The sequence below is a fragment of the Cupressus sempervirens genome, chromosome 8 (assembly GCF_028749045.1).
Source record: "Cupressus sempervirens isolate cs-2001-9-10 chromosome 8, ASM2874904v1, whole genome shotgun sequence".
NCBI lineage: Eukaryota > Viridiplantae > Streptophyta > Pinopsida > Cupressales > Cupressaceae > Cupressus > Cupressus sempervirens.
The window spans coordinates 571,704,509-571,724,222 of NC_143125.1; the positions used below are offsets into that span (position 1 = coordinate 571,704,509).

Sequence of the window (19,714 nt, forward strand, 5' to 3'; positions counted from 1 at the left end):
ATTAGGTCATAATATGCAGAGGTAATTGCAGATCATCAAAATGCAGATATCTAAATGACATAATCCTAAGGTCTCAAAAGTGTATAAATACATAGGATTAAAATCACCGTAATGCAATTATCTCATTGGTACTATGACGGATTGGGTGAGGCCTCACAACTTGGAGATAGTATCAAGCATTTTACAGAGGGAGTCCTTGTATGCCAAGGAGTCCAAATGCAATTTGGGGATGACAGAGTTGTTGTATCTTGGACACATCATTAGTGCAGAAGGAGTGTGAATGGATCCTGAAAAGATTCGTGCCATTGTTGATTGGCCACCACCAGAGAACCTTACACAGTTAAGGGGGTTCCTTGGTCTATGTGGATTCTATCACAGGTTTGTCAATGGTTACTCATGACATGCAACACCCATGATAGATTTGTTGAAGAAAGGGGGATTTGTGTGGACTCAAGAGGCACAAGACTGTTTTATGTGGTTTAAGGAAATAATGACTACATGCCTAATATTAGTATTGTTTGATTTCACGAAGTCATTTGAGCTTCAATGTGATGCTTCTTGAGAGGGAGTTGGTGTTGTACTCATGCAGGACAAGCATCTTATAGCTTATGAGAGCAGGAAACTCAGAGGGCCAGAGAGATCATTCAACATATATGATAAGGAGATGTTGGCCATCATGCATGCCTTGGCCAAATTCAGACAGTATCTTGTGGGTAGTAAATTTTGTATTAAAACTGATCATAATAGTTTGAGGCACTTTTTGGGACAGTGGGACCTGAATGATCATCAGCAGAAGTGGGTGAGTAAGTTACAGGCATATGATTTTGATATCACATATGTTAAGGGGACACATAATATTGTTGCAGATGCTTTATCCCGTAGGCCACACCTCACTTCTATGATTTAGATATCAGAGGATTGGTGACATTTGATTGTAGCAGAATATGCCAAAGACACGTGGGCCTCTGCTATAGTGGAGGGAACAAAAATCGACACCAAATACACTCTCATATATGATTTGATTATTTATAAGAACAGGATTTACTTAGTCCTAGGATCAAAAGTGAAGCAGTTGATTTTGAGAGCATTCCATAATTCACCTACAACAGGCCATCCTGGGTATTTCAAGACTTACAGGTTAGTACGAGAACGGTTCACTTGGAAGGGACTTAAGGCTGATGTTTTGTAGTATGTGCATGAGTGTCATGTTTGTTAGCAGAATAAACAAGAGCACACTTATCCAACAGGGCTCCTACAGCCACTTCCTATTCCTGATAGTAAATGGGAGTGCATCTCTATGGATTTTATCACGGGCTTGCCTAGGGCCCAGGGGTGCGATTGTATTTATGTGGTGGTGGATAAGCTAACAAAATATGCTCACTTCTTCCCTATCACTACTACATACTCAACAACTTAGGTGGTAGAGGTCTTCTTCAAGGAGGTTTTTAGATTACATGGTTTGCCTCAGAGCATTGTGAGTGACAGGGACAGTTGCTTCATGAGTCACTTTTGGTAGGAGATATTTTAGTTGTGTGGCACTGAGCTTACACCTAACACCAGTTATCACCCACAGACCGATGGTCAAACAAAGATTGTAAACAAATGGGTGGAAGGGTATTTGAGGAATTATGTGGCAGATCAACAACGAGCTTGGGTCAGATGGATATATCTCTGTGAGTATTGTTACAATACTACATATCATATGATTATACAAATGACACCCTTCATGGCACTTTATGGTTATGAGGCACCTAGTTTCTTAGATTTGTTGTTGGGAGACAGTTGAGTACCTCGTGCAAGTGAACTATTACAGGAAAGTAAGGATATAGTTGCTACTCTCAGAGACAACATTGCTAGAGCTTAGAACTAGCAAAAGCAGTATGCAGACGAGAAGAGGACTGAGCATAGTTTTGAGGTAAATGATATGGTTTACATCATGTTGCAACCATATAAGCAGTCCACTCTCAAATAGAGTGGTGCAGAGAAACTCAAGCCACGTTATTAATGACCATTCAGGATCATCAGGCGAGTGGGTGAGGTGGCTTATGAGTTGAAGCTTCCCACAGATAGTAGAGTACACAATGTGTTTCATGTATCACACCTCAAAAAGGTGTTGGGTCAGAATGTGATGCGTTCTACAATATTACCTCCTTTGGATGATGAGGGGAAACTGATCTTAGTGCCAGAATCCATTCTAGATAGTAGAGAGAAGAAGCTTCGCAAGAGAGTAATCTGAGAGTATCTGGTTAAGTGGAAAAATTTACCTATTGAAGATGCTACTTGGGAGGGAGAAGTGATTTTGTAGCATCCAGCATTAAGATTGCTCGAGGCCAAGCAATTTTAGGAGGGGTGGACCTATAATGTCCCTATTTTTGGAGGAGTTAATTATTAACTTAATAAAGTGATATATTTTATAAAGTCATTAAATAAAACAATCTTCTAGAGGTTGCTGGAAGAAGCGGAGAAAAAAAATATTAAAAGGGAGGTTGACCTATTGAGAAAAAAATGAATAAATAGGCATTGAGGGCTTATTGCCTATCATCGAGATTTACTATTGATTTTTGCTTATGTGCGTTGTGGAGCCTAGGGTTTCTGCAAGTAGTCACAATTGGCCATTGAGAACAAAAACTCTCAATTGGTACGCAATTTTGAGGGTGTGAAAGATCACCTGAACTATTGCAGTTGTGGAAAGGATATTTCAGTCCTTTCACTTGTGCTTAATTGCTAGTTTGGAGTTTCAAGTGGAGTTGCTCTTTCACCATATCATCTTCAGCAGTTAGTCTCCAGTATCTGATCAATCTAGGTTCTTCATTTCAGTTTGTAGTTGTAATAAGTTCTCAATTGTATACAACCAGTTAGGGTTGTCTGTAATGTGCCATGTCATAACGTTTTAGTGCTAAAAATTGCCATATCATTTGTAAAGACATTTGGTTTTCATTGAATGAATACATTGGCACTATTATTTCCTTATTTCAGCAATGTATTAAATTTAGGGTTTTGTTTAGTGGCCTGTTGGTAAGGGTCACTACAACTTCCTAGCTACATTGAAATAGTTGAATAGAAAAGTCCTCAAAGATGGGTAGGTTATCTCCCATTTAAAAACTCCATTACTATACCTCATAGCTACATTCAAACACTTCTACAAAAATGCCCTCAAAGATGAGTATGTTACCACCCAATTCAAAACCCATTACTATACCTGTCTAGTTACATTTAAACACTCACATAGAAAATTATTCAAAGATGGGTTTGTTACCACTCAATAAAAAACTCCATTACTATACCCCCCTAGCCACATTGAAATACTCACATAGAAAAGTCATCAAAGATGGACATGTTGCTAGAAAAATCCATTACTATATACTTCCCTAGCTACATTTACACACTCAGAGAAAAATCCTCAAAGCTAAGTATACCTCCCAATCCAAATATCAAGTTGCTACTATATATAGTCAAGTGATAGAGTTGCAAAAGATATAATAGTAGCCATGCAAAACATTATTACAACCAAAACATTTTTACAATTAAAAGAGTCTACTTTAACCATACAAAACATAACTATACCAACACAAACACAATTTGTGTTGAAGCTATTTCTAATTTTGATTGTGTATGTTTTTTTACATCAACATTTTAGATCACACTTTTGTGATCCACTCTTAGAATGCTAAAGAGCTGAATGAACATAAATGAAAATATAGACATAATCAAATCCAAAAACAAAAAAAACAAAAAAGCATTATAAAATATATAAAACTAACATATTTAAATAACATAATTATACATAACACTATCCTTCTTACACAAATAATCAACAAATACATATTTTTTAAAACTAACACTATTATTGTTTTATATCTTTTCTTTATCTTTATGTTTTGAGTGACATTGAAAACATTTTACACTGTTTTGATTATAAACTTTCATACTAGTAGTAATATGTTGTTAAACTTTTGTAGTATGATGAATTATAAGACTCCTTAAACTATAACTATATTGAGAATAATTGATTAAATTTGCGCTCTTGCTCTTGCTCTTCCTCTTACTCACTCTTACATCGCACTATGCAAAGATTTAGACAATAGAATAAAAGTACAATTAAGTCTACACACCTCTAGATATAACTTCTACTTGATCATATGTGTGTGTGTGTGTTTCATTCTCTTAGTATAATACCCACTCAACCTAACAAATAATATACATAAATTTTGAACTTTTTATAAATATATATTTATTATATCTACATTAATTTATTTTTTAATAATTTCTACAAGTTCAAAATCCTAACCTATACAGCTTGAACTTCATCTCAAATTCCATTTTTATATCTTAATTATCAATATTATTTTAATGTAACATTTGTTAATGCGACCAGATTTCCACAATCCATCTTAGTTATGTTGATCAGTTTCAGATTTATGGTGAGTCTTTTCTAAATCTGCTACTTACTTTATTTGACATCTCCTGCTCTCTCATCCTGATGATGGATCATGTAGTGTGATTCGAAACGTTGATGACAAAAATCTCCACACAATCTAATCCAGAAACTGATCAACATAAATAACATTTGTTATTTTAATTTTAAAAATAAAACATAATTTAAGCTCATAATTAATTTATAATATAAATAATTACAAATATATCTTAATGTTTTTCCTATATAAAATATCTATATATTTTTTATATAAAATATCTATATATTTTTTATATAAAATATCTGTAGGTGCTACGTTATATAGAATATTTGAAATTTAACGAGGATAACGAACCAAAATGAAAATATTGAAAAGTGATGATGTGATCCGTTCAACAAAAGATGAAAATTACCCGTACATACATCCATCCATTCACCTAACACGATCCAAAATTTATCTTGTTCACACGTAATTTCTAAATATGCCAACATTCAATATGATACAAGGCATGTTCTTACTAATTAACGGGAAGTTTTATGTTAAAATTGACCACTCTTGTAATATAATTTAAAAGTGTATGTCAAATATTAAAAAGATATTACTTAAGTTTTAAAATATATTTGATGACTTTTGTAAATGTAAGTTTTTTTTTTCATATATTTTATTATATGATTTATAGAGATAAATTTGGAGTCTTATATTCAACAAGTGCCACTTAGTGGCCTTATTTGCATCATAGTTTAGAAATTGTTGATAATATATATAATATATAATACTACTTACACATATTAATTTTATATTTTTAATGAAAAATATATTTATAGATTAGAATGATATAATATAATATGGTTTAAAATATCATTGTAATATTTTGAAATTGGATTTTGAGTTTCATTAATTAATAAATTGAGAGATTAGAATGATTACAACACTGCTTACTAGTTTGTTTAAAATATCATCTTAATTATATTAAGTTAAAGAATTTAGCATATTTTTATGACAAATATATTTTCAAATAGGCTTTTGAGTTTCATAGAGTAAATTTCAAAATTATATATATATATATATATATATATATATATATATATATATATATATATATATATATATATATATATATATATATATATATATATATCATATTAATATTATAATAATAAATATTTTTATTATTAGTATATATTTTTGAGAAAAGAATTCATGTAAGGTAATATTATCATTATTTTGTTTGCCTTAAGTGCATTTGATGTATTTAAAAATGTAAGAAGTTTTTCATTTAATAGTAAAAATAAATAATATCAATTGATGTTAAATAGGAATTTCAATTTGAACTTCTACCTTTCATTAAATCAAGAAATAGAGGAAAATTATATAGAGTGAAAGATATCTCGCCATCCAAAATTGAGGACTACTCTTATCTTATTTGATTCTAATCAATCTAATGTGCACTTTAGGTGTGGTGCAGAGTAATAGGTTTATAAATCATATGGAATCCATTCCAAGGAATGTGACATGACTATTGGTATCACGATTCTAGTTTAGATTTAAATCAAATGTATCGCATAATTTTTTGAATTCAATTATTTTGTAATTTCAAATACCAAGGTATGCCCCTTTTACAATGTAATTATTTAGGGCTAAGGTCCCACTGGTGGTTTTCTTCTTTCCTATCAATGCTCGTTTGAACGGAGATACTTTTTTGTAAATTTTTATTTATTAATATATAAGGCCTTGGCTGTTTATCGATAAAAAAGAAGAAGTAAAAATAAATAATCAATACATATTTCTAATTTCAATTAAATAAATTTATTAACTATATTAATAAATAGCCTTCAAAAATCTTGCCACTAAAAATGCAATATGGTGTAGCTCCAAATAAAAGGGTCCCATAAGACGAAATGAACTCAACCAATTATAATCCAAATAAATAATTTTTAAGAATATATTTAATTTATTAAAAATATTTAAACTTTAGAAATATTGCAATGAGGAAAAAATGATTGAGTTTCATTGGTTGATATGTGTAAAACTAATTCAATAATAGTACAAACTTAATACAATAGTACTTAGCCTACTAATACAATAGTACTTAGCCTATGACAAGTACAATAAGACTTTATGATTCTAATAGACTTATTCTTCACAAACATAGTAAGGTTATTTGATCATATTTTTTGGTATCTTATTTTTTTAAATATAATTTTCGATTATTACTTTTTGTTATTGTTGACTATCTTGTTATATTTTTGTTCTATATTATGGCTTGTATGATGATATTATCTTTAGTATTGTTGAAAATCACAATTTATTGTATGGTTTGACAAAAAAAGGAAGAAAAAGTAATTATTATTTGTTGAGATTGATTGTTATTATGGGTTAAACCTGAGTAGGCTCAAACTCAAGACCTTCCGATGAGAGGCTTACAAGTTGCCACTATATTATAGGTTCTTGCCTAGAATGAGCACTTATTATTATTTGATTTGTGACTAAAGCTTTAGATCATAATTTACTTTACATTTAATTATTTTAGTTGTTGATTACTCAATTCCATTTTGACTTGGACGATTTAGGCACTTTTGATGTCTCGTATTTTTATCTCTCATAAGTAGGATCACTTGTGAAGATATTTTTCTTTTTATGTTCACGTGGTATAAAAATAGTCATGTGATTATGTATAGAAGAAAATGACGCCTACATAAAGAATATTTAGTAGTAATAAGAGAACACACATATACAACAACATAATAAGAACCATATATTTGGGAATGATCACAACTCCATTACTATATCTCCATAGCTACATTCAAACACTCATAGAAAAATGTCCTCCAAAGATGGGTATGCTATCACCCGATTCAAAACTCCATTACTATACCTTCTTTAGCTACATTGAAACACTTGAATAGAAAAACCCTCAAAGGTGGGTAGGTTATCTCCCAATTCAAAACTCCATTTCTATACCTTATAGCTACATTCAAACACTTGTACAAAAATGTCCTCAAAGATGAGTATGCTACCATCCAATTCAAAACTCCATTACTGTACCTACCTAATTACATTTAAACACTCGCATAGAAAATTATTCAAAGACAAGTATGCTACCACCCAATAAAAACTCCATTGCTGTACCCCCCTAGCCTCATTGAAATACTCACATAGAAAAAGTCATCACAAGTGGACATGTTACCAAAAAACTCCATTACTATATACTTCCCTAGCTACATTTACACAGTCATAGAGAAAAGTCCTCAAAGATAAGTATACCTCCCAATCCAAATATCAAGTTGCAGCTATATATAGTAAATTAATAGAGTTGGAAAAGATATAATAGTAGCCATGCAAAACATTATTACATCCAAAAAATATTTACAATTAAAAGAGTTTACTTTAGCCATACTAAACATAGCTATACCAACACAAACACAATTTGTGTTGTAGCTATTTCTAAATTTGATTGTGTATATTTTTTTAGATCAAGATTTTAGATCACACTTTTGTGATCCACTCTTAGGATGCTAAAGAGCTCAATGAGCATAAACGAGAAAATATAGACATAATCAAATCCAAAAAAAATAAAATAATTTTTTTTAATAAAATATATAAAATTGACTTCTTTAAATAACATAATTACACACAACACTACCCTTCTTACACAAATAACCAACAAATAATTTATTTATAAACTAATAGTATTATTGTTTTATTTCTTTTCTTTATCTTTATGTTTCGAGTGACATTGAAAACTTTTTACACTTTTTTGATTGTAAACTTTAATAGTAGTAGTAATATGTTGTTAAACTTCGTTAGTATGATGAATTATAACTCTTTAAATTATAACTGTATTGAGAATAAATGATTAAATTTATGCTCTTCCTCTTACAAGGTTGAATCAACCCCTTAACAACAAATTAAAAAATCACCTCTCTACTTCAATTTAAAGTCTAAAAACCTTGATCTGTCATCATAACTAAATTGAGAATCTAGATTCAAGAATATCTAATTAAAAAGTTCCCAAGTATGATCTGAAACTAAGAATATAATCTCATGTTGGAAAAATTAAAATCTATTATATTACCTCTCCATCTATAAAATATAATTCAATCAAATTATTCAGCCACTTTCCTATTATCATTAGCCATCCTAACTTTTGCATCTTATAATTAAATGTTGCTTCCGAAAGGCGTGGGCCCACCGGGTGGTGCAAAATGATTAGACGCCAGGTGGACCACGTGGCCTGTGCTCCAAAGTAATATTAAATATTAAATTTATTATTTAATATTATATATCAAATATCAAATATATTTTTCCTGCGGCGAATAATGATCTGTAATCCACTAGCTCCAATTCGAAGGCCGCTCCACCAGCAATGATGGGCCTGCGATCGATCTCTGCCGTCCGATCCTTTCTTGATCTGACGGTTGAGAGCCCTTCTACCGTTGGCCCAAAGCTTACAATTCTTGAAGCCAAACACATTATGAGTTGGTCAACCGCGCGTGGTTAAGCAGGGTCGTTCACCACGGTTAGCCTAACCCAGTTAAACACTGGGTTGGGGGAGCAGCCAGAAAAATCATGTTGGAAACATTCATGTTCTTGGATGACAATTTTATTGGTCTGATGATCTCTTCCTGAATTGGGACTTGTTTCGAACGATTTTATGAGATAAGATGTCTGGAGAGGCGACAGATTTGGAGGTGGAAGGGGATGTGGTGGAGGGTGTAATAGAGGCAGTGAATGAAATCACAGGGATTGGGGGAGAATTTAGGAGTGTTTTTAAGAAGGAATGCGCTAATCTTAACAGGCGGATAAAATTGCTCACACCCATGTTTGAGGAGCTCAAGGAGAGGAAGGACCCATTGCCGCAAGAATCATTGGAAGCCCTCAAATCCTTGCTTGACGCTCTCAAATCTGCCAACGAACTGCTCAGATTTGGCCATGAAGGCAGCAAGTTGTATCAGGTGTGCCCCTCCCTTTTTTGGGTGTTTTTATAGGGCTTTACATTTTTTCGTTTTTTATTTGTTTTTGTATATAGGTGTTTTGAGATATAGATCATTTCAACTGCTTTTTCATTTTCCCTGATATATGTGCCCTCTCAATCAGTTATATCCTATTCTGTCTTGAAATTTATCATTTCATCTGTTTTATGATACACCCATTTTGAAATGCAAACCGTTTCATAACTTGTTGATTATTGTAACAATTCACCATAAACTCCAGAATCCAATCCAGGCCAACAATATAAATACATCTAGGTACAATTTCAAAGAGAAGACATTCTTTATGTGGGCTATACATATTGGAATCCATCCATTATCTTAGGCCATGTAACCCATCAATAAATACATTCCATGTGATAATTTATTATGGTCCTTATACGGATAACGTTAAGAAGACGATCCAGGTTTTTAGCAATTGCAAAGCCTTTGATTTTTGTTGTGTTGATTCCATGGATAGTTATCATAACCCTAATTTTATGCAATGCATAATGGATGGTCTTTTTTCTGTTCTTCTTTTCTTCTGATTTGAGGGATAATTGTTACAAGGCAACACGGGTTTCCGAATGCAATTTAAACACATTTTGACAAGACAATTACGGTACATTTTTTGTGGTGAAGACATTCATAATGTTCGGCGATTTTAACCATTCCTCCTACGATCCCAGGAAACGCTGCCCATCTTTTAGGATGTAGTCAATTTAATCTTTTGGATTTTGAATATAAGTAATTGCTGCAACAAAACATGGGGTTCGAATTAAGATCAGACTTGCTTGGGATAAACAAAAAAACAATACATTTTAGAGGACAACACACTTTTGCTTGGACGAAAATGAAACTATAGTGTTATAAAATTTATCATCACCTACATGCATAAACAGATGGATGAAGAGCTAATGTGGCAGCTTAACAAAGTTCTTTAGGAGCAGCACCCATAGAGGATCAACACCAAAGCTCTGGCATGATACTTTAACGCAGGAAACATAGAAAAGTTATTCTCTAAGTGCATCTACCTGGTGGAAAAGCAATAACATAGTAAATAAGGAACAGAGTATAATTGTAGAGAGTAGCTTACTCAAGGAGTGGATAATGTGATTCTGGTGAAGCATCTTATTTCTGTGGACAGCTTGATTGAAAGAAGGGTAGTAGTGTTCACTGTTCAGCATTTGGGAGTACCAGGGTGAATACCATAATAGTTGTGTTGATGAATTATAATATTATTTAATTCAGCACATGCATCTTCTGTCTATGGAAGCAGGGCCATCTTTAATTGATTTTTTTTTTCCTTCTGTTGTGTTGATTGATCATATAAATTCTGACAGTGTTACATCTTTTTCTGGCAGTAAGAGTCATTTTTGAATGAAATTCTACCGGTTAGATAATTTCAGCATCTGTTGGTAAGATTTTTGTGTGAGTTATATGTTGGGGATAAAGAGGTTGACTTTCTTACTGCTTACATGTCAGATACAAATCCTATAGCATGGGACAAGACTCTCTAGACATTTTATATCACCTTTTGGTTTTATGCTAAAGTGGTCAATCAGGTATTTGTATGGTGATGCTTCGATGTTTCATTGGTGCTAGATAATAGTGGTAATGGTCCATGGATGGTAAGCTGGCTTTCATGGTGAAAACTATCCAGGGGTCTCAGTTTAAGTAAATGCATCTGACCTTCATGTAGTAAAATATTTAAAATGCATCCATATAATAAATGTTGAGTGAAAATTGTTTACTTATTAACCAGATGCATTTACTGAAAGATGGCCACTGGATATTGTTTGCCCTGGGTTGTGTAATTATCATTTTCTTTAAGATGGCCCCATCAATAGTTTTTTGCCCATCCTCTAGGTTATTCTTGTTTTTGATAGTCCTATACTGTTTGACTACCTAGGCTTCCACTTGTGCTTGCACCCTAAGCGCTGTAGATTCCAAACAAAAGGAAGAAAAGAAAAGGGAAGGCAGCAGTTTAAGCACTCATTGTCTCTTTTTCACCCCAACTCTTGGTTATTCTTGTAGCAGCACAAAGAATGTAGTAGTCTCGAACATAAACAAAATATAAGAGGAAAAGCTATTTGATTCGACTACATGCTTCTCTGTGATCATGGCTTTTTAATGGCGCTCATAGTTATTTCTTATGGTCCTTTTTTGATGTGACCGAGATCAACCCAAAACTTGGCTGACGATAGTTTTTATACATTTATACAATAATAATTTCTTGGGCATTAGAACTCTGTGCACTTAAATTAACCATTGTATATTCATTTTAAACTCTAATCCACACAACTCAGTTTTGTATTATGCTTTCTTGGAAGTCAAGCTCAGTTGATGTCAAAACAAGCACAGCTAATTTAGGCATGGGAAAATTCTTTCTAAATTTATTTCCAGAAAAGCTTGATTGGAGTGGAAGAAGCAAAATCTTGGGAGAATTATGCAAAATTAGACTAGGAAATTTTTTAAAAGTAATAACTGAAATGCCATATTAAAATTTTGAGATAATTTTCACATATCCTCATTTTGAAAGATAATATCTGGAATCAATTTTGTTTATTATCTACATAACAAATATTGTGAGTTTCAGACATTTTTTCAGATTATTGAAGAGTTTTTTCTAAAACTTACAATATTTGGTTAAATTTCATTAAACGAACAATATCTCAAAGAAGAGTTTGGGATATTGTAAATATCTTCTTTCATTTTTTTGTAAATTCACTGTATTTAAACAAACAAGATTGAACAAACCCTATATTTTCAGAATATTGAAGAGTTTCTTATGAGGTTGGAATTGATTCTTGATTCTTGCTTTCTAGAATGCTTGTTGATACTGAAAAATACAACTATTCTCTAATATTTATCTGGGAAGTATTTTGAACAAATGGGGAACCAGAGTGCTGCTCCAATAACTACAGAGGCAGTATGGGTTCTGTTGTTTTCTGTATCTGAAAATAGTGGCATAAGTGCTTTGTTATTTTTGCATGGCCCTATATTTTTGAAGTAATTGTAATTAGTTTAAGTTTCCTCAAACGTATGATCTCTTGTGATAACAAAACCTAATAAATGGATTTCCAATCAACGATACGTATAAAAAATAAAGGACAAGCTAACACTGTTTAAGTACTGAGTGTGAACTCCTTGATAATAGTTCAGCACACATCAGAGATTGGGTGTTTTTTGAATTTGTTGTGATGTTCTGCATCTTTGTAAGGAGGGAGACTAGAATATCTCAAAGATCAAGATTGGACAAGCTTTAAATAACATAAGCTTGGCAGCAGGGATATCTTAACTAAAATCTGTGAAATATCACTGCCACATTTGACAACTGATGTTTTTGACAGTAAAAGGGGTTGTGTACTCCATAGAGGTTGCACAGGTTTCAATTCCGAAGGGATTATGATATGTACATCTCGTTGAATAAAATAAGGCTTTGGCAATATAAGGTTTTGGGTAGAAGACACACATGGGAGATGCACACAGTGGGAATTTACACCAAGGCTATATGTAAAGAAACATCCTTATTTGAATTGTTCAAATGTTTATATGATCTAATGTGGTAATCAATAGTGCAATCACAGTATACAGGACTCAGGTGGCTGATTTTGAATCTAATGTTTTCCAAAATACGGTATATAAAAAGTTGTTTATAGTAATATTTTGTTATAATTTGTAATTATTGATTGGCCGAGTCAGTAAGTCCCCTTTGGGATTGTGAATACTTGTGACTTGGCGATTACTTGTGTAGTCTCCTAATTCTTTTGTTTGGCAGCACAAGGTGATTTAATGCTTGAATCAGTACTATGATGATAATCTGAAAATTAATGTAACTTGTTAATTGCCTGCAATTTTTTAAAGAAAAATATAATGTGTTTCTGTTCACTGAAAGTGTATGTATTGCTGAAGGTTCTAGAAAGAGAGCAACTTGCAAGCAAATTCTGGGAAGTTACTACTCAGTTGGAGGAAGCTCTGAGTGGGTTGTGTTATGAAGAACTTGACTTATCAGATGAAGTTCGAGAACAGGTGACCACTATCATTTCCATGCCCATTTCTTATATTATATAAAGTTGTTAATAGTAATGCTGCATTCATTTCATAACATGTTTAGTTTTGGAGACACATGATATACTGCCTTGATGTTTTTAATTTCTGATTCATCAAAGTCTTTAAGAACCAAACACTGAAGCCATAAAATATTGAAATGCAATAAGCCAGGTCCTAATTTTACATGCTTGATTTTTATTTCTAAGAGGCATGCTAAACATAATCAGATGTACCTTTATAGCTAAATGCAGATTAGAGGGGGTTAAACTTTGGTTCCTAAATCAAAACTTTAAAGGCAGGCCTGTGCAATGAACGATATGCTATTGTTTGGGATTATGTCAAACATTCTTTGTGACAAGTGGCTTTCATCTATTATTCCAGGTTGAACTGGTACATGCTCAGTTTAAGAGAGCAAAAGGACGGGCTGACACACCTGATTCAGAGCTTCAGGAGGATCTTTCTACAGTGCTGTCTCAGAGAAGTGACAAAGATGTTGAGCAGATGGTCCTCAAAAGACTGTCAGAGAAGTTACAACTTAAAAGCATTGCTGATATTAAGCAAGAATCACTAGCACTACATACCATGGTGACTGAGAGTGAAGGAGACCCTGGAGAGAGATTAGAGCAGATGTCAGATATTTTGAGGAGGTTAAAAGACTTTGTCTTGACGGAGAATCCTGAGATAGATACCCCTGACGGTGAGAAAGGCTCCCATACCTGCACTGCTCTTACAGAGAAATCTGGCTCTCCTGTTATCCCTGATGATTTTCGCTGCCCTATATCTCTGGAGCTGATGAAAGATCCGGTTATTGTGGCTACTGGACAGGTTTGAGATCTTTTACTTAACTGCCTGTGATGCATAGCACTTAATTCTTTATTGAGCCCAAAGCAATTCAAGAGTATTTAATTCTTATTTTTTTATACTAGTTATATTTTCTTAATGTTGACTTTAAAGGTTGATTACTCTTTCCACACAGACATACGAGCGGGCTTGCATACAGAAATGGTTGGATTCAGGACATAGAACTTGTCCTAAGACACAACAGATGCTGCCACACATAGTTTTGACACCAAATTATGTGTTGCGAAGTCTGATTGCACAGTGGTGTGAATCCAATGGTATTGAGCTACCAAAAAGGTCAAGCTCCAGCAGATGTGGAAAGTCATGTGGATCTGTATTGGATAATTCTGGTGATCGAGCTACTGTGGATCTTCTTCTCCAAAAGCTATCAGTTGGGACTCTTGATGAACAAAGAGCGGCAGCTGGTGAATTACGCCTTCTAGCAAAGAGGAATGCTGATAACAGGATTTGTATAGCAGAGGCTGGGGCCATACCTTTGCTAGTTAGTCTTCTCTCTACACCCGATGGAAGAACACAAGAGCATGCTGTGACAGCTCTACTTAACCTTTCCATTTATGAAAACAATAAAGGGGCAATAGTGATGGCCGGGGCAATTGCTCCAATTGTTGAGGTTTTGAAAAATGGTAGCATGGAAGCAAGAGAAAATGCTGCCGCAACTCTCTTTAGCTTGTCAGTTGTTGATGAGAACAAGATAACAATTGGTGCATCTGGAGCAATACCTGCTCTGGTTGGCTTGCTTCGTGAGGGGAGCCAGAGAGGTAAGAAAGATGCAGCTACAGCACTATTTAATTTATCAATCTACCAAGGTAACAAAGCAAGGGCTGTGAGGGCTGGAGTTGTGGTTCCTTTAATGCAATTACTTGTAGATCCTAGTGCAGGGATGGTTGATGAAGCCTTGGCCATATTGGCTATTCTTGCAAGTCACCAAGAAGGGAAAACAGCCATTGGAAATGCTGACGCTATTCCAATATTAGTGGATATTATCAGAACTGGTTCACCTCGAAACCGGGAAAATGCAGCAGCTGTCTTACTTGCATTGTGCACAAATGATCCCCAAAATCTGATTGTAATCAAAGACCTTGGAGCTTTAGAACCCTTAACAGATTTGGCTCAGAATGGCACAGCAAGAGCCAAGCGCAAAGCCGTCTCTCTGTTAGAGCACATAAACAAGCCAGAGCAACTCCCAATTAGTCAATCTTAGGAATTTATAAATGAACTGGCTTCAGATGGTTTTCTGGTGCATGTCTTTTTGGTATGGTGATCAAAGATCATCTTCCTGTGGTTGTATCATATATTTATTTGAGAGCTGAACCTTGTATCCTGGCCATACGGTGACACCCAAGTGGCTATGAGATAAGGATGTTGGGGTGTGAAAATAATATAGTTTCTTATATGTTGGAAGGCACGTCGTGTGAACAAGTGTTTAAAGTAATCTGATCTTTGAAAGAACAATGTTTTTACTTTTTAGATTGGAAGGGTTTGAATTGGTGTGTATTTTGTTTGTCAGCTATGAATATTTAAGCATTTGTTTAGTTCTCTGAGCGTGCGAGTTTGTGTAAGAAGCGTGAAACTTTAATCAATTGGAGATGATGTAAATTAAGGCCAATCTCTTTGTTATTTTCGTCTACCTTGAATTTTGAAACTAACCAATGAATAGGTGTGCCTTGGTGGGGTATTTTCTAATATAACAGAACCATATTGCCATAGCTGATTTGATTGTTGAATGTCTTTATTGACTCGTTTTCTCACATTTTATCTAACTATTTGTTTTATCTGCTTCTAATTTTTTTTAAGTTGTTGAAATCCAACATTTACAGCAATCCTACGCTCATGTACGCTTCTCTATCTTAAATCCTATGCAATGAAACCAATAAATCCATCTTGTCAGCATGTTGATTATTTGCCCATTCACTTGTAAGTTCAGAAATTACTATTGAGGTTTCAATAGCAGAAAATTGAACAGTATTTGTATTATTTTTTGTGGGATTTGACGTCTTTGTTTTAATTTACTCCAGATAGCCTTCTTGGATAGCCTTCTTGAGGGTGCAATTATACAAAATGATATATATTTTCCTCATATTTGTTTCATAAGTATGGAACAGGGGGATTTTCAAGCACACAGACATTCGTTAGCAGAGGATGAGTAGAGAGACTCATGGTTAACATAATCTACTGCTCTGTGCTTTCCACCTTTGGTGTGTATAAATTATTATCAAACAAGAGATCATGGCCTTGTGGGGACTTGTATCCCACTTCATTTTCCCTATGTCTCTGTTTTCCTTGGCATTTCTTGGACATGGGGTTGGTAGAGGACATCTCTTCCACCTCGTCTGCCAATAATTCCGGTATATGCCCTTCATACAATTCCAGTGCCAGCTATCCCCCTTTATCATGTTAAAGAACAACGGAACTCAAAAAGCACCGTAACAGTGCTGTAAAATATTTGCATCGATCTCGACAACAATGTTTTTAGATAGTCAATTTGGTTAGCTTATTATTCAATTGATGAAAAAGCAACTATAATGATGTCAACCTCTTTGAACATGTCAGTTTTCTTCTTATCCGCTTTTCATAACACGTGGCCTGTGAGTAGTTGATTTCATTGCATCAATATAATAAGTGTGCAGAACTGATACGCCTGAAAAGGTTACAGGTAAAGATAAAAGACTGAGATTAGCTATATGTGGGGTGCACTTTCCTAAAGTGATTCTAGTACATTGCCTATAGGAATATAGTTTTCCAAATTCTTTTAACTTCTTGTATTCATAGAGAAACAGCCAAAACTTGAATCTTGATGTACAATTGAATTTGTAAAATTATTTTTAACTCTACTTAAACATCATCCCACAGCGTACTCAAAAAGTGGCCTTTCAGCTGCCATCCCTTACACACGTCACTGCCAACCTAGAAATACCATGTAACATGTCAATTTAAGATTCAAGGGGTAATTGGATAAATCAATCAAATAATTTTATATGCATTTTAAGTAAAATGTCATTTAGAATATCTGAGTTATTGCCATCAGGCATAGTAGTTTTGTCTTAACATAAATCTGATTGTAGTTTCAATCTTAGATGTACTACTGGCAGAGTTGCAAGATCTGGAGTTGTTTTTATTGGCACAAAAAAAACTTTCGACATTTTTGGTAAAAACTGGTCGAGTAGTTGACAGGACTTTGTTAAAAAACTGATGAGTCTATGTTAAATATTCGATGAGCTTTTGTTAAAAATTCTATCTTAGTTTTATAACAGCACACAAAGGTAAAAAAAATTGGTCAAAATTAATTTTATTTTTCATTTTTCATTTTTTCACTTGTATTTTGCGGGGAAGGGTGAATAGTCTTCCAAATCCTTATACTCTAAACACTTGATTTCTATCGATTTGAGGTGGATTTGTGGTAGTTTTTAAAGAAAGATGACAACATTGATTTTGAGAGGCAGGTTGAATTAGTTTTTGTTAAAAACTCTATCGTAGTTCTATTGAAGGATTTGAGCAATACGCAAAACAAATCTACAAAGCCCTTGAATACTTGCATATAGAAAACCTATCACAAAGAAGAAGAAAATAAGAGGAGGCAAGCGTTTGCTCTGAAAAATATGCAAATGTATTCTCAGATAAAGAAAAGATGTAGATTATTACAAAAGATCAATCCTTATAAAAGAAGATTGAAACTCGAAAGGGTAATTTAAAAAGTTACAAAAGGTAATATTAGTAATTATTAAATAGAGAGTGCAAAAGGTGCATAAAGTGAAATCTTAAGAAGGGAGAAAAGGTAATTTAATTAATGAAATTAAATTACTATTTTTTTTTAACACCCCTCCTGAAGACGAGCAACAATGCAAAAAGAGCAAGGAAACTATAATGCAATGCTGAAAGCAAACTTGGGTCTTGACAACAAGGCTTGATGAGGTACCCAATTACGACCAAATCTCTATGAAACGAAGAAATAGAGAAAACCTATTGGAAAAAACTCTACTCCAAAAAGCGATAGTTGAAAACCTAGTGAAAGACTTTAGAAACCTCCAACTAGAGGAGTGTTCCAGAAAATAGTAACAAAGATAAATCATGAAAAAAAACTATTGAAGCATGTAAAAGCTGCAAAGCTCTGTCAAAAGCAATTGCTGATATGAAGAACCTCCATTGAAACAGAATTTGACTAAGTAGAGAACACTGTAATTTGCATAAAATCAGAGGCACATAAAGGAAAACAACTGAACTCAAAGATACAGATGACATGAAACACCAAAACCTGAAGAGCTAATCAATCGAACATGGAACGTTGCAACCAAAGTAGGAATGAAAGAAGAGTGTCTATATGATAAATGATCCATCTCACCGAAATGCATAGGGATCCAGCCACTGCATCCGTCCAGTACATAGGAACAAAAATTGAATACATAGCTCACTCCATCGAACCAAGGAAGCATGAGAAACAACAAAACCCCTCCAATGCAAACAAGGGTGAGGTGACAAGCAACTAGAAAAGTGGGCAAAAAAGAACTGCAAGTCAAGGAACCCAAAAGAAGAAATCCCATGCCACGAAAATGAAACCCAGACCTGAAACACCCAAGATATCCACCATAGTACAATAAAGTAAAAACCAAATAGAAACAGTTTAGAGCAGAATCTGGAAGACAAACCAATGTTTTTGGAAAGAGTACTAATTAAGCTTTCCAAAAATATAATGTTTTCGAAAAATGGAGTTGGGATGCTCAAGATATGCCTTTCGGAGTGAAAACTAGAACACTTGGCTTTGATTGCCCAAACAAGCAACCAAACTGCATCAAAACCAAAAAATTCTTGCACCATTGTCTCCGTCTCAGAACTAGCTTTTTGATGCTTTTTTCAAATTGAAAAAAGACCTCAGTATGCTCAAGATACAACAAAAAAACTAACAATTGGTCTAAAAAAGGACTTGAAGGGCATGTCAGGCTATGATGCAGTGCTGATATCATCATTTCATGTCATCAAATATGATGGCCTGGGGGTTGTCGAAGCAAAAAAAGTGATGACGTCATGTGGGTGGAGGAGGCAGAGGGGCTGAAGGGTAGCGAAGCCATTGGTGCTAGAGCAGCGGTGGTGGTGGCGTGACCAAAACATTGGCTGCAGGGGTGGCGCGACTAGAGCAGTGGTGGCCCGGTGGTGGTAGAGGCTCATGAGCAAAGCAGTGATGGCGAGTCTTGATCAATAGTGGTGAGAAGACTTCTGGCGGCGGTGGAGGAGATTCTAGTAGCGATAGAGGAGATTCTAGCAGTAGCGCTGGGAAATGATTCTTGTGCTAGGAGATGACCAAGAAAGATTGTTGGGGGTTAGGAGAGGCTGCAGTAGCATCGAGAAATGATGTTTGCACCAGAAAAAGACTGCCTACCGGAAAATGACCTGTGGGCTGATTTTTCAAATTTTTTTTTTTGAAAA

The 19,714-nt window shown here is 34.2% G+C and overlaps 1 protein-coding gene across 1 annotated transcript; it reads left to right on the forward strand.

The window, feature by feature from the left end:
• Window positions 1–8,896: 8,896 nt before the first annotated feature.
• Window positions 8,897–15,766, forward strand: PUB13 (plant U-box 13). The gene is made up of 4 exons (XM_089798432.1): window positions 8,897–9,370; window positions 13,301–13,417; window positions 13,820–14,263; window positions 14,415–15,766. Exons 1-4 carry the CDS (start codon window positions 9,080–9,082, stop codon window positions 15,498–15,500), a joined length of 1,938 nt encoding a protein of 645 aa, XP_089654558.1. The 5' UTR covers window positions 8,897–9,079; the 3' UTR covers window positions 15,501–15,766.
• The last annotated feature ends 3,948 nt before the right edge of the window (window positions 15,767–19,714 follow it).

What these genes read in the sequence shown, in the direction of transcription:
- PUB13 (XM_089798432.1), top strand. Translation starts at nt 9,080, where the DNA reads ATGTCTGGAGAGGCGACAGATTTGGAGGTGGAAGGGGATGTGGTGGAG. An exon ending in CAGATGAAGTTCGAGAACAG is followed by an intron (nt 13,418 to 13,819) that starts GTGACCACTATC and finishes CTATTATTCCAG; the next exon opens with GTTGAACTGGTACATGCTCA. An exon ending in TTATTGTGGCTACTGGACAG is followed by an intron (nt 14,264 to 14,414) that starts GTTTGAGATCTT and finishes CTTTCCACACAG; the next exon opens with ACATACGAGCGGGCTTGCAT.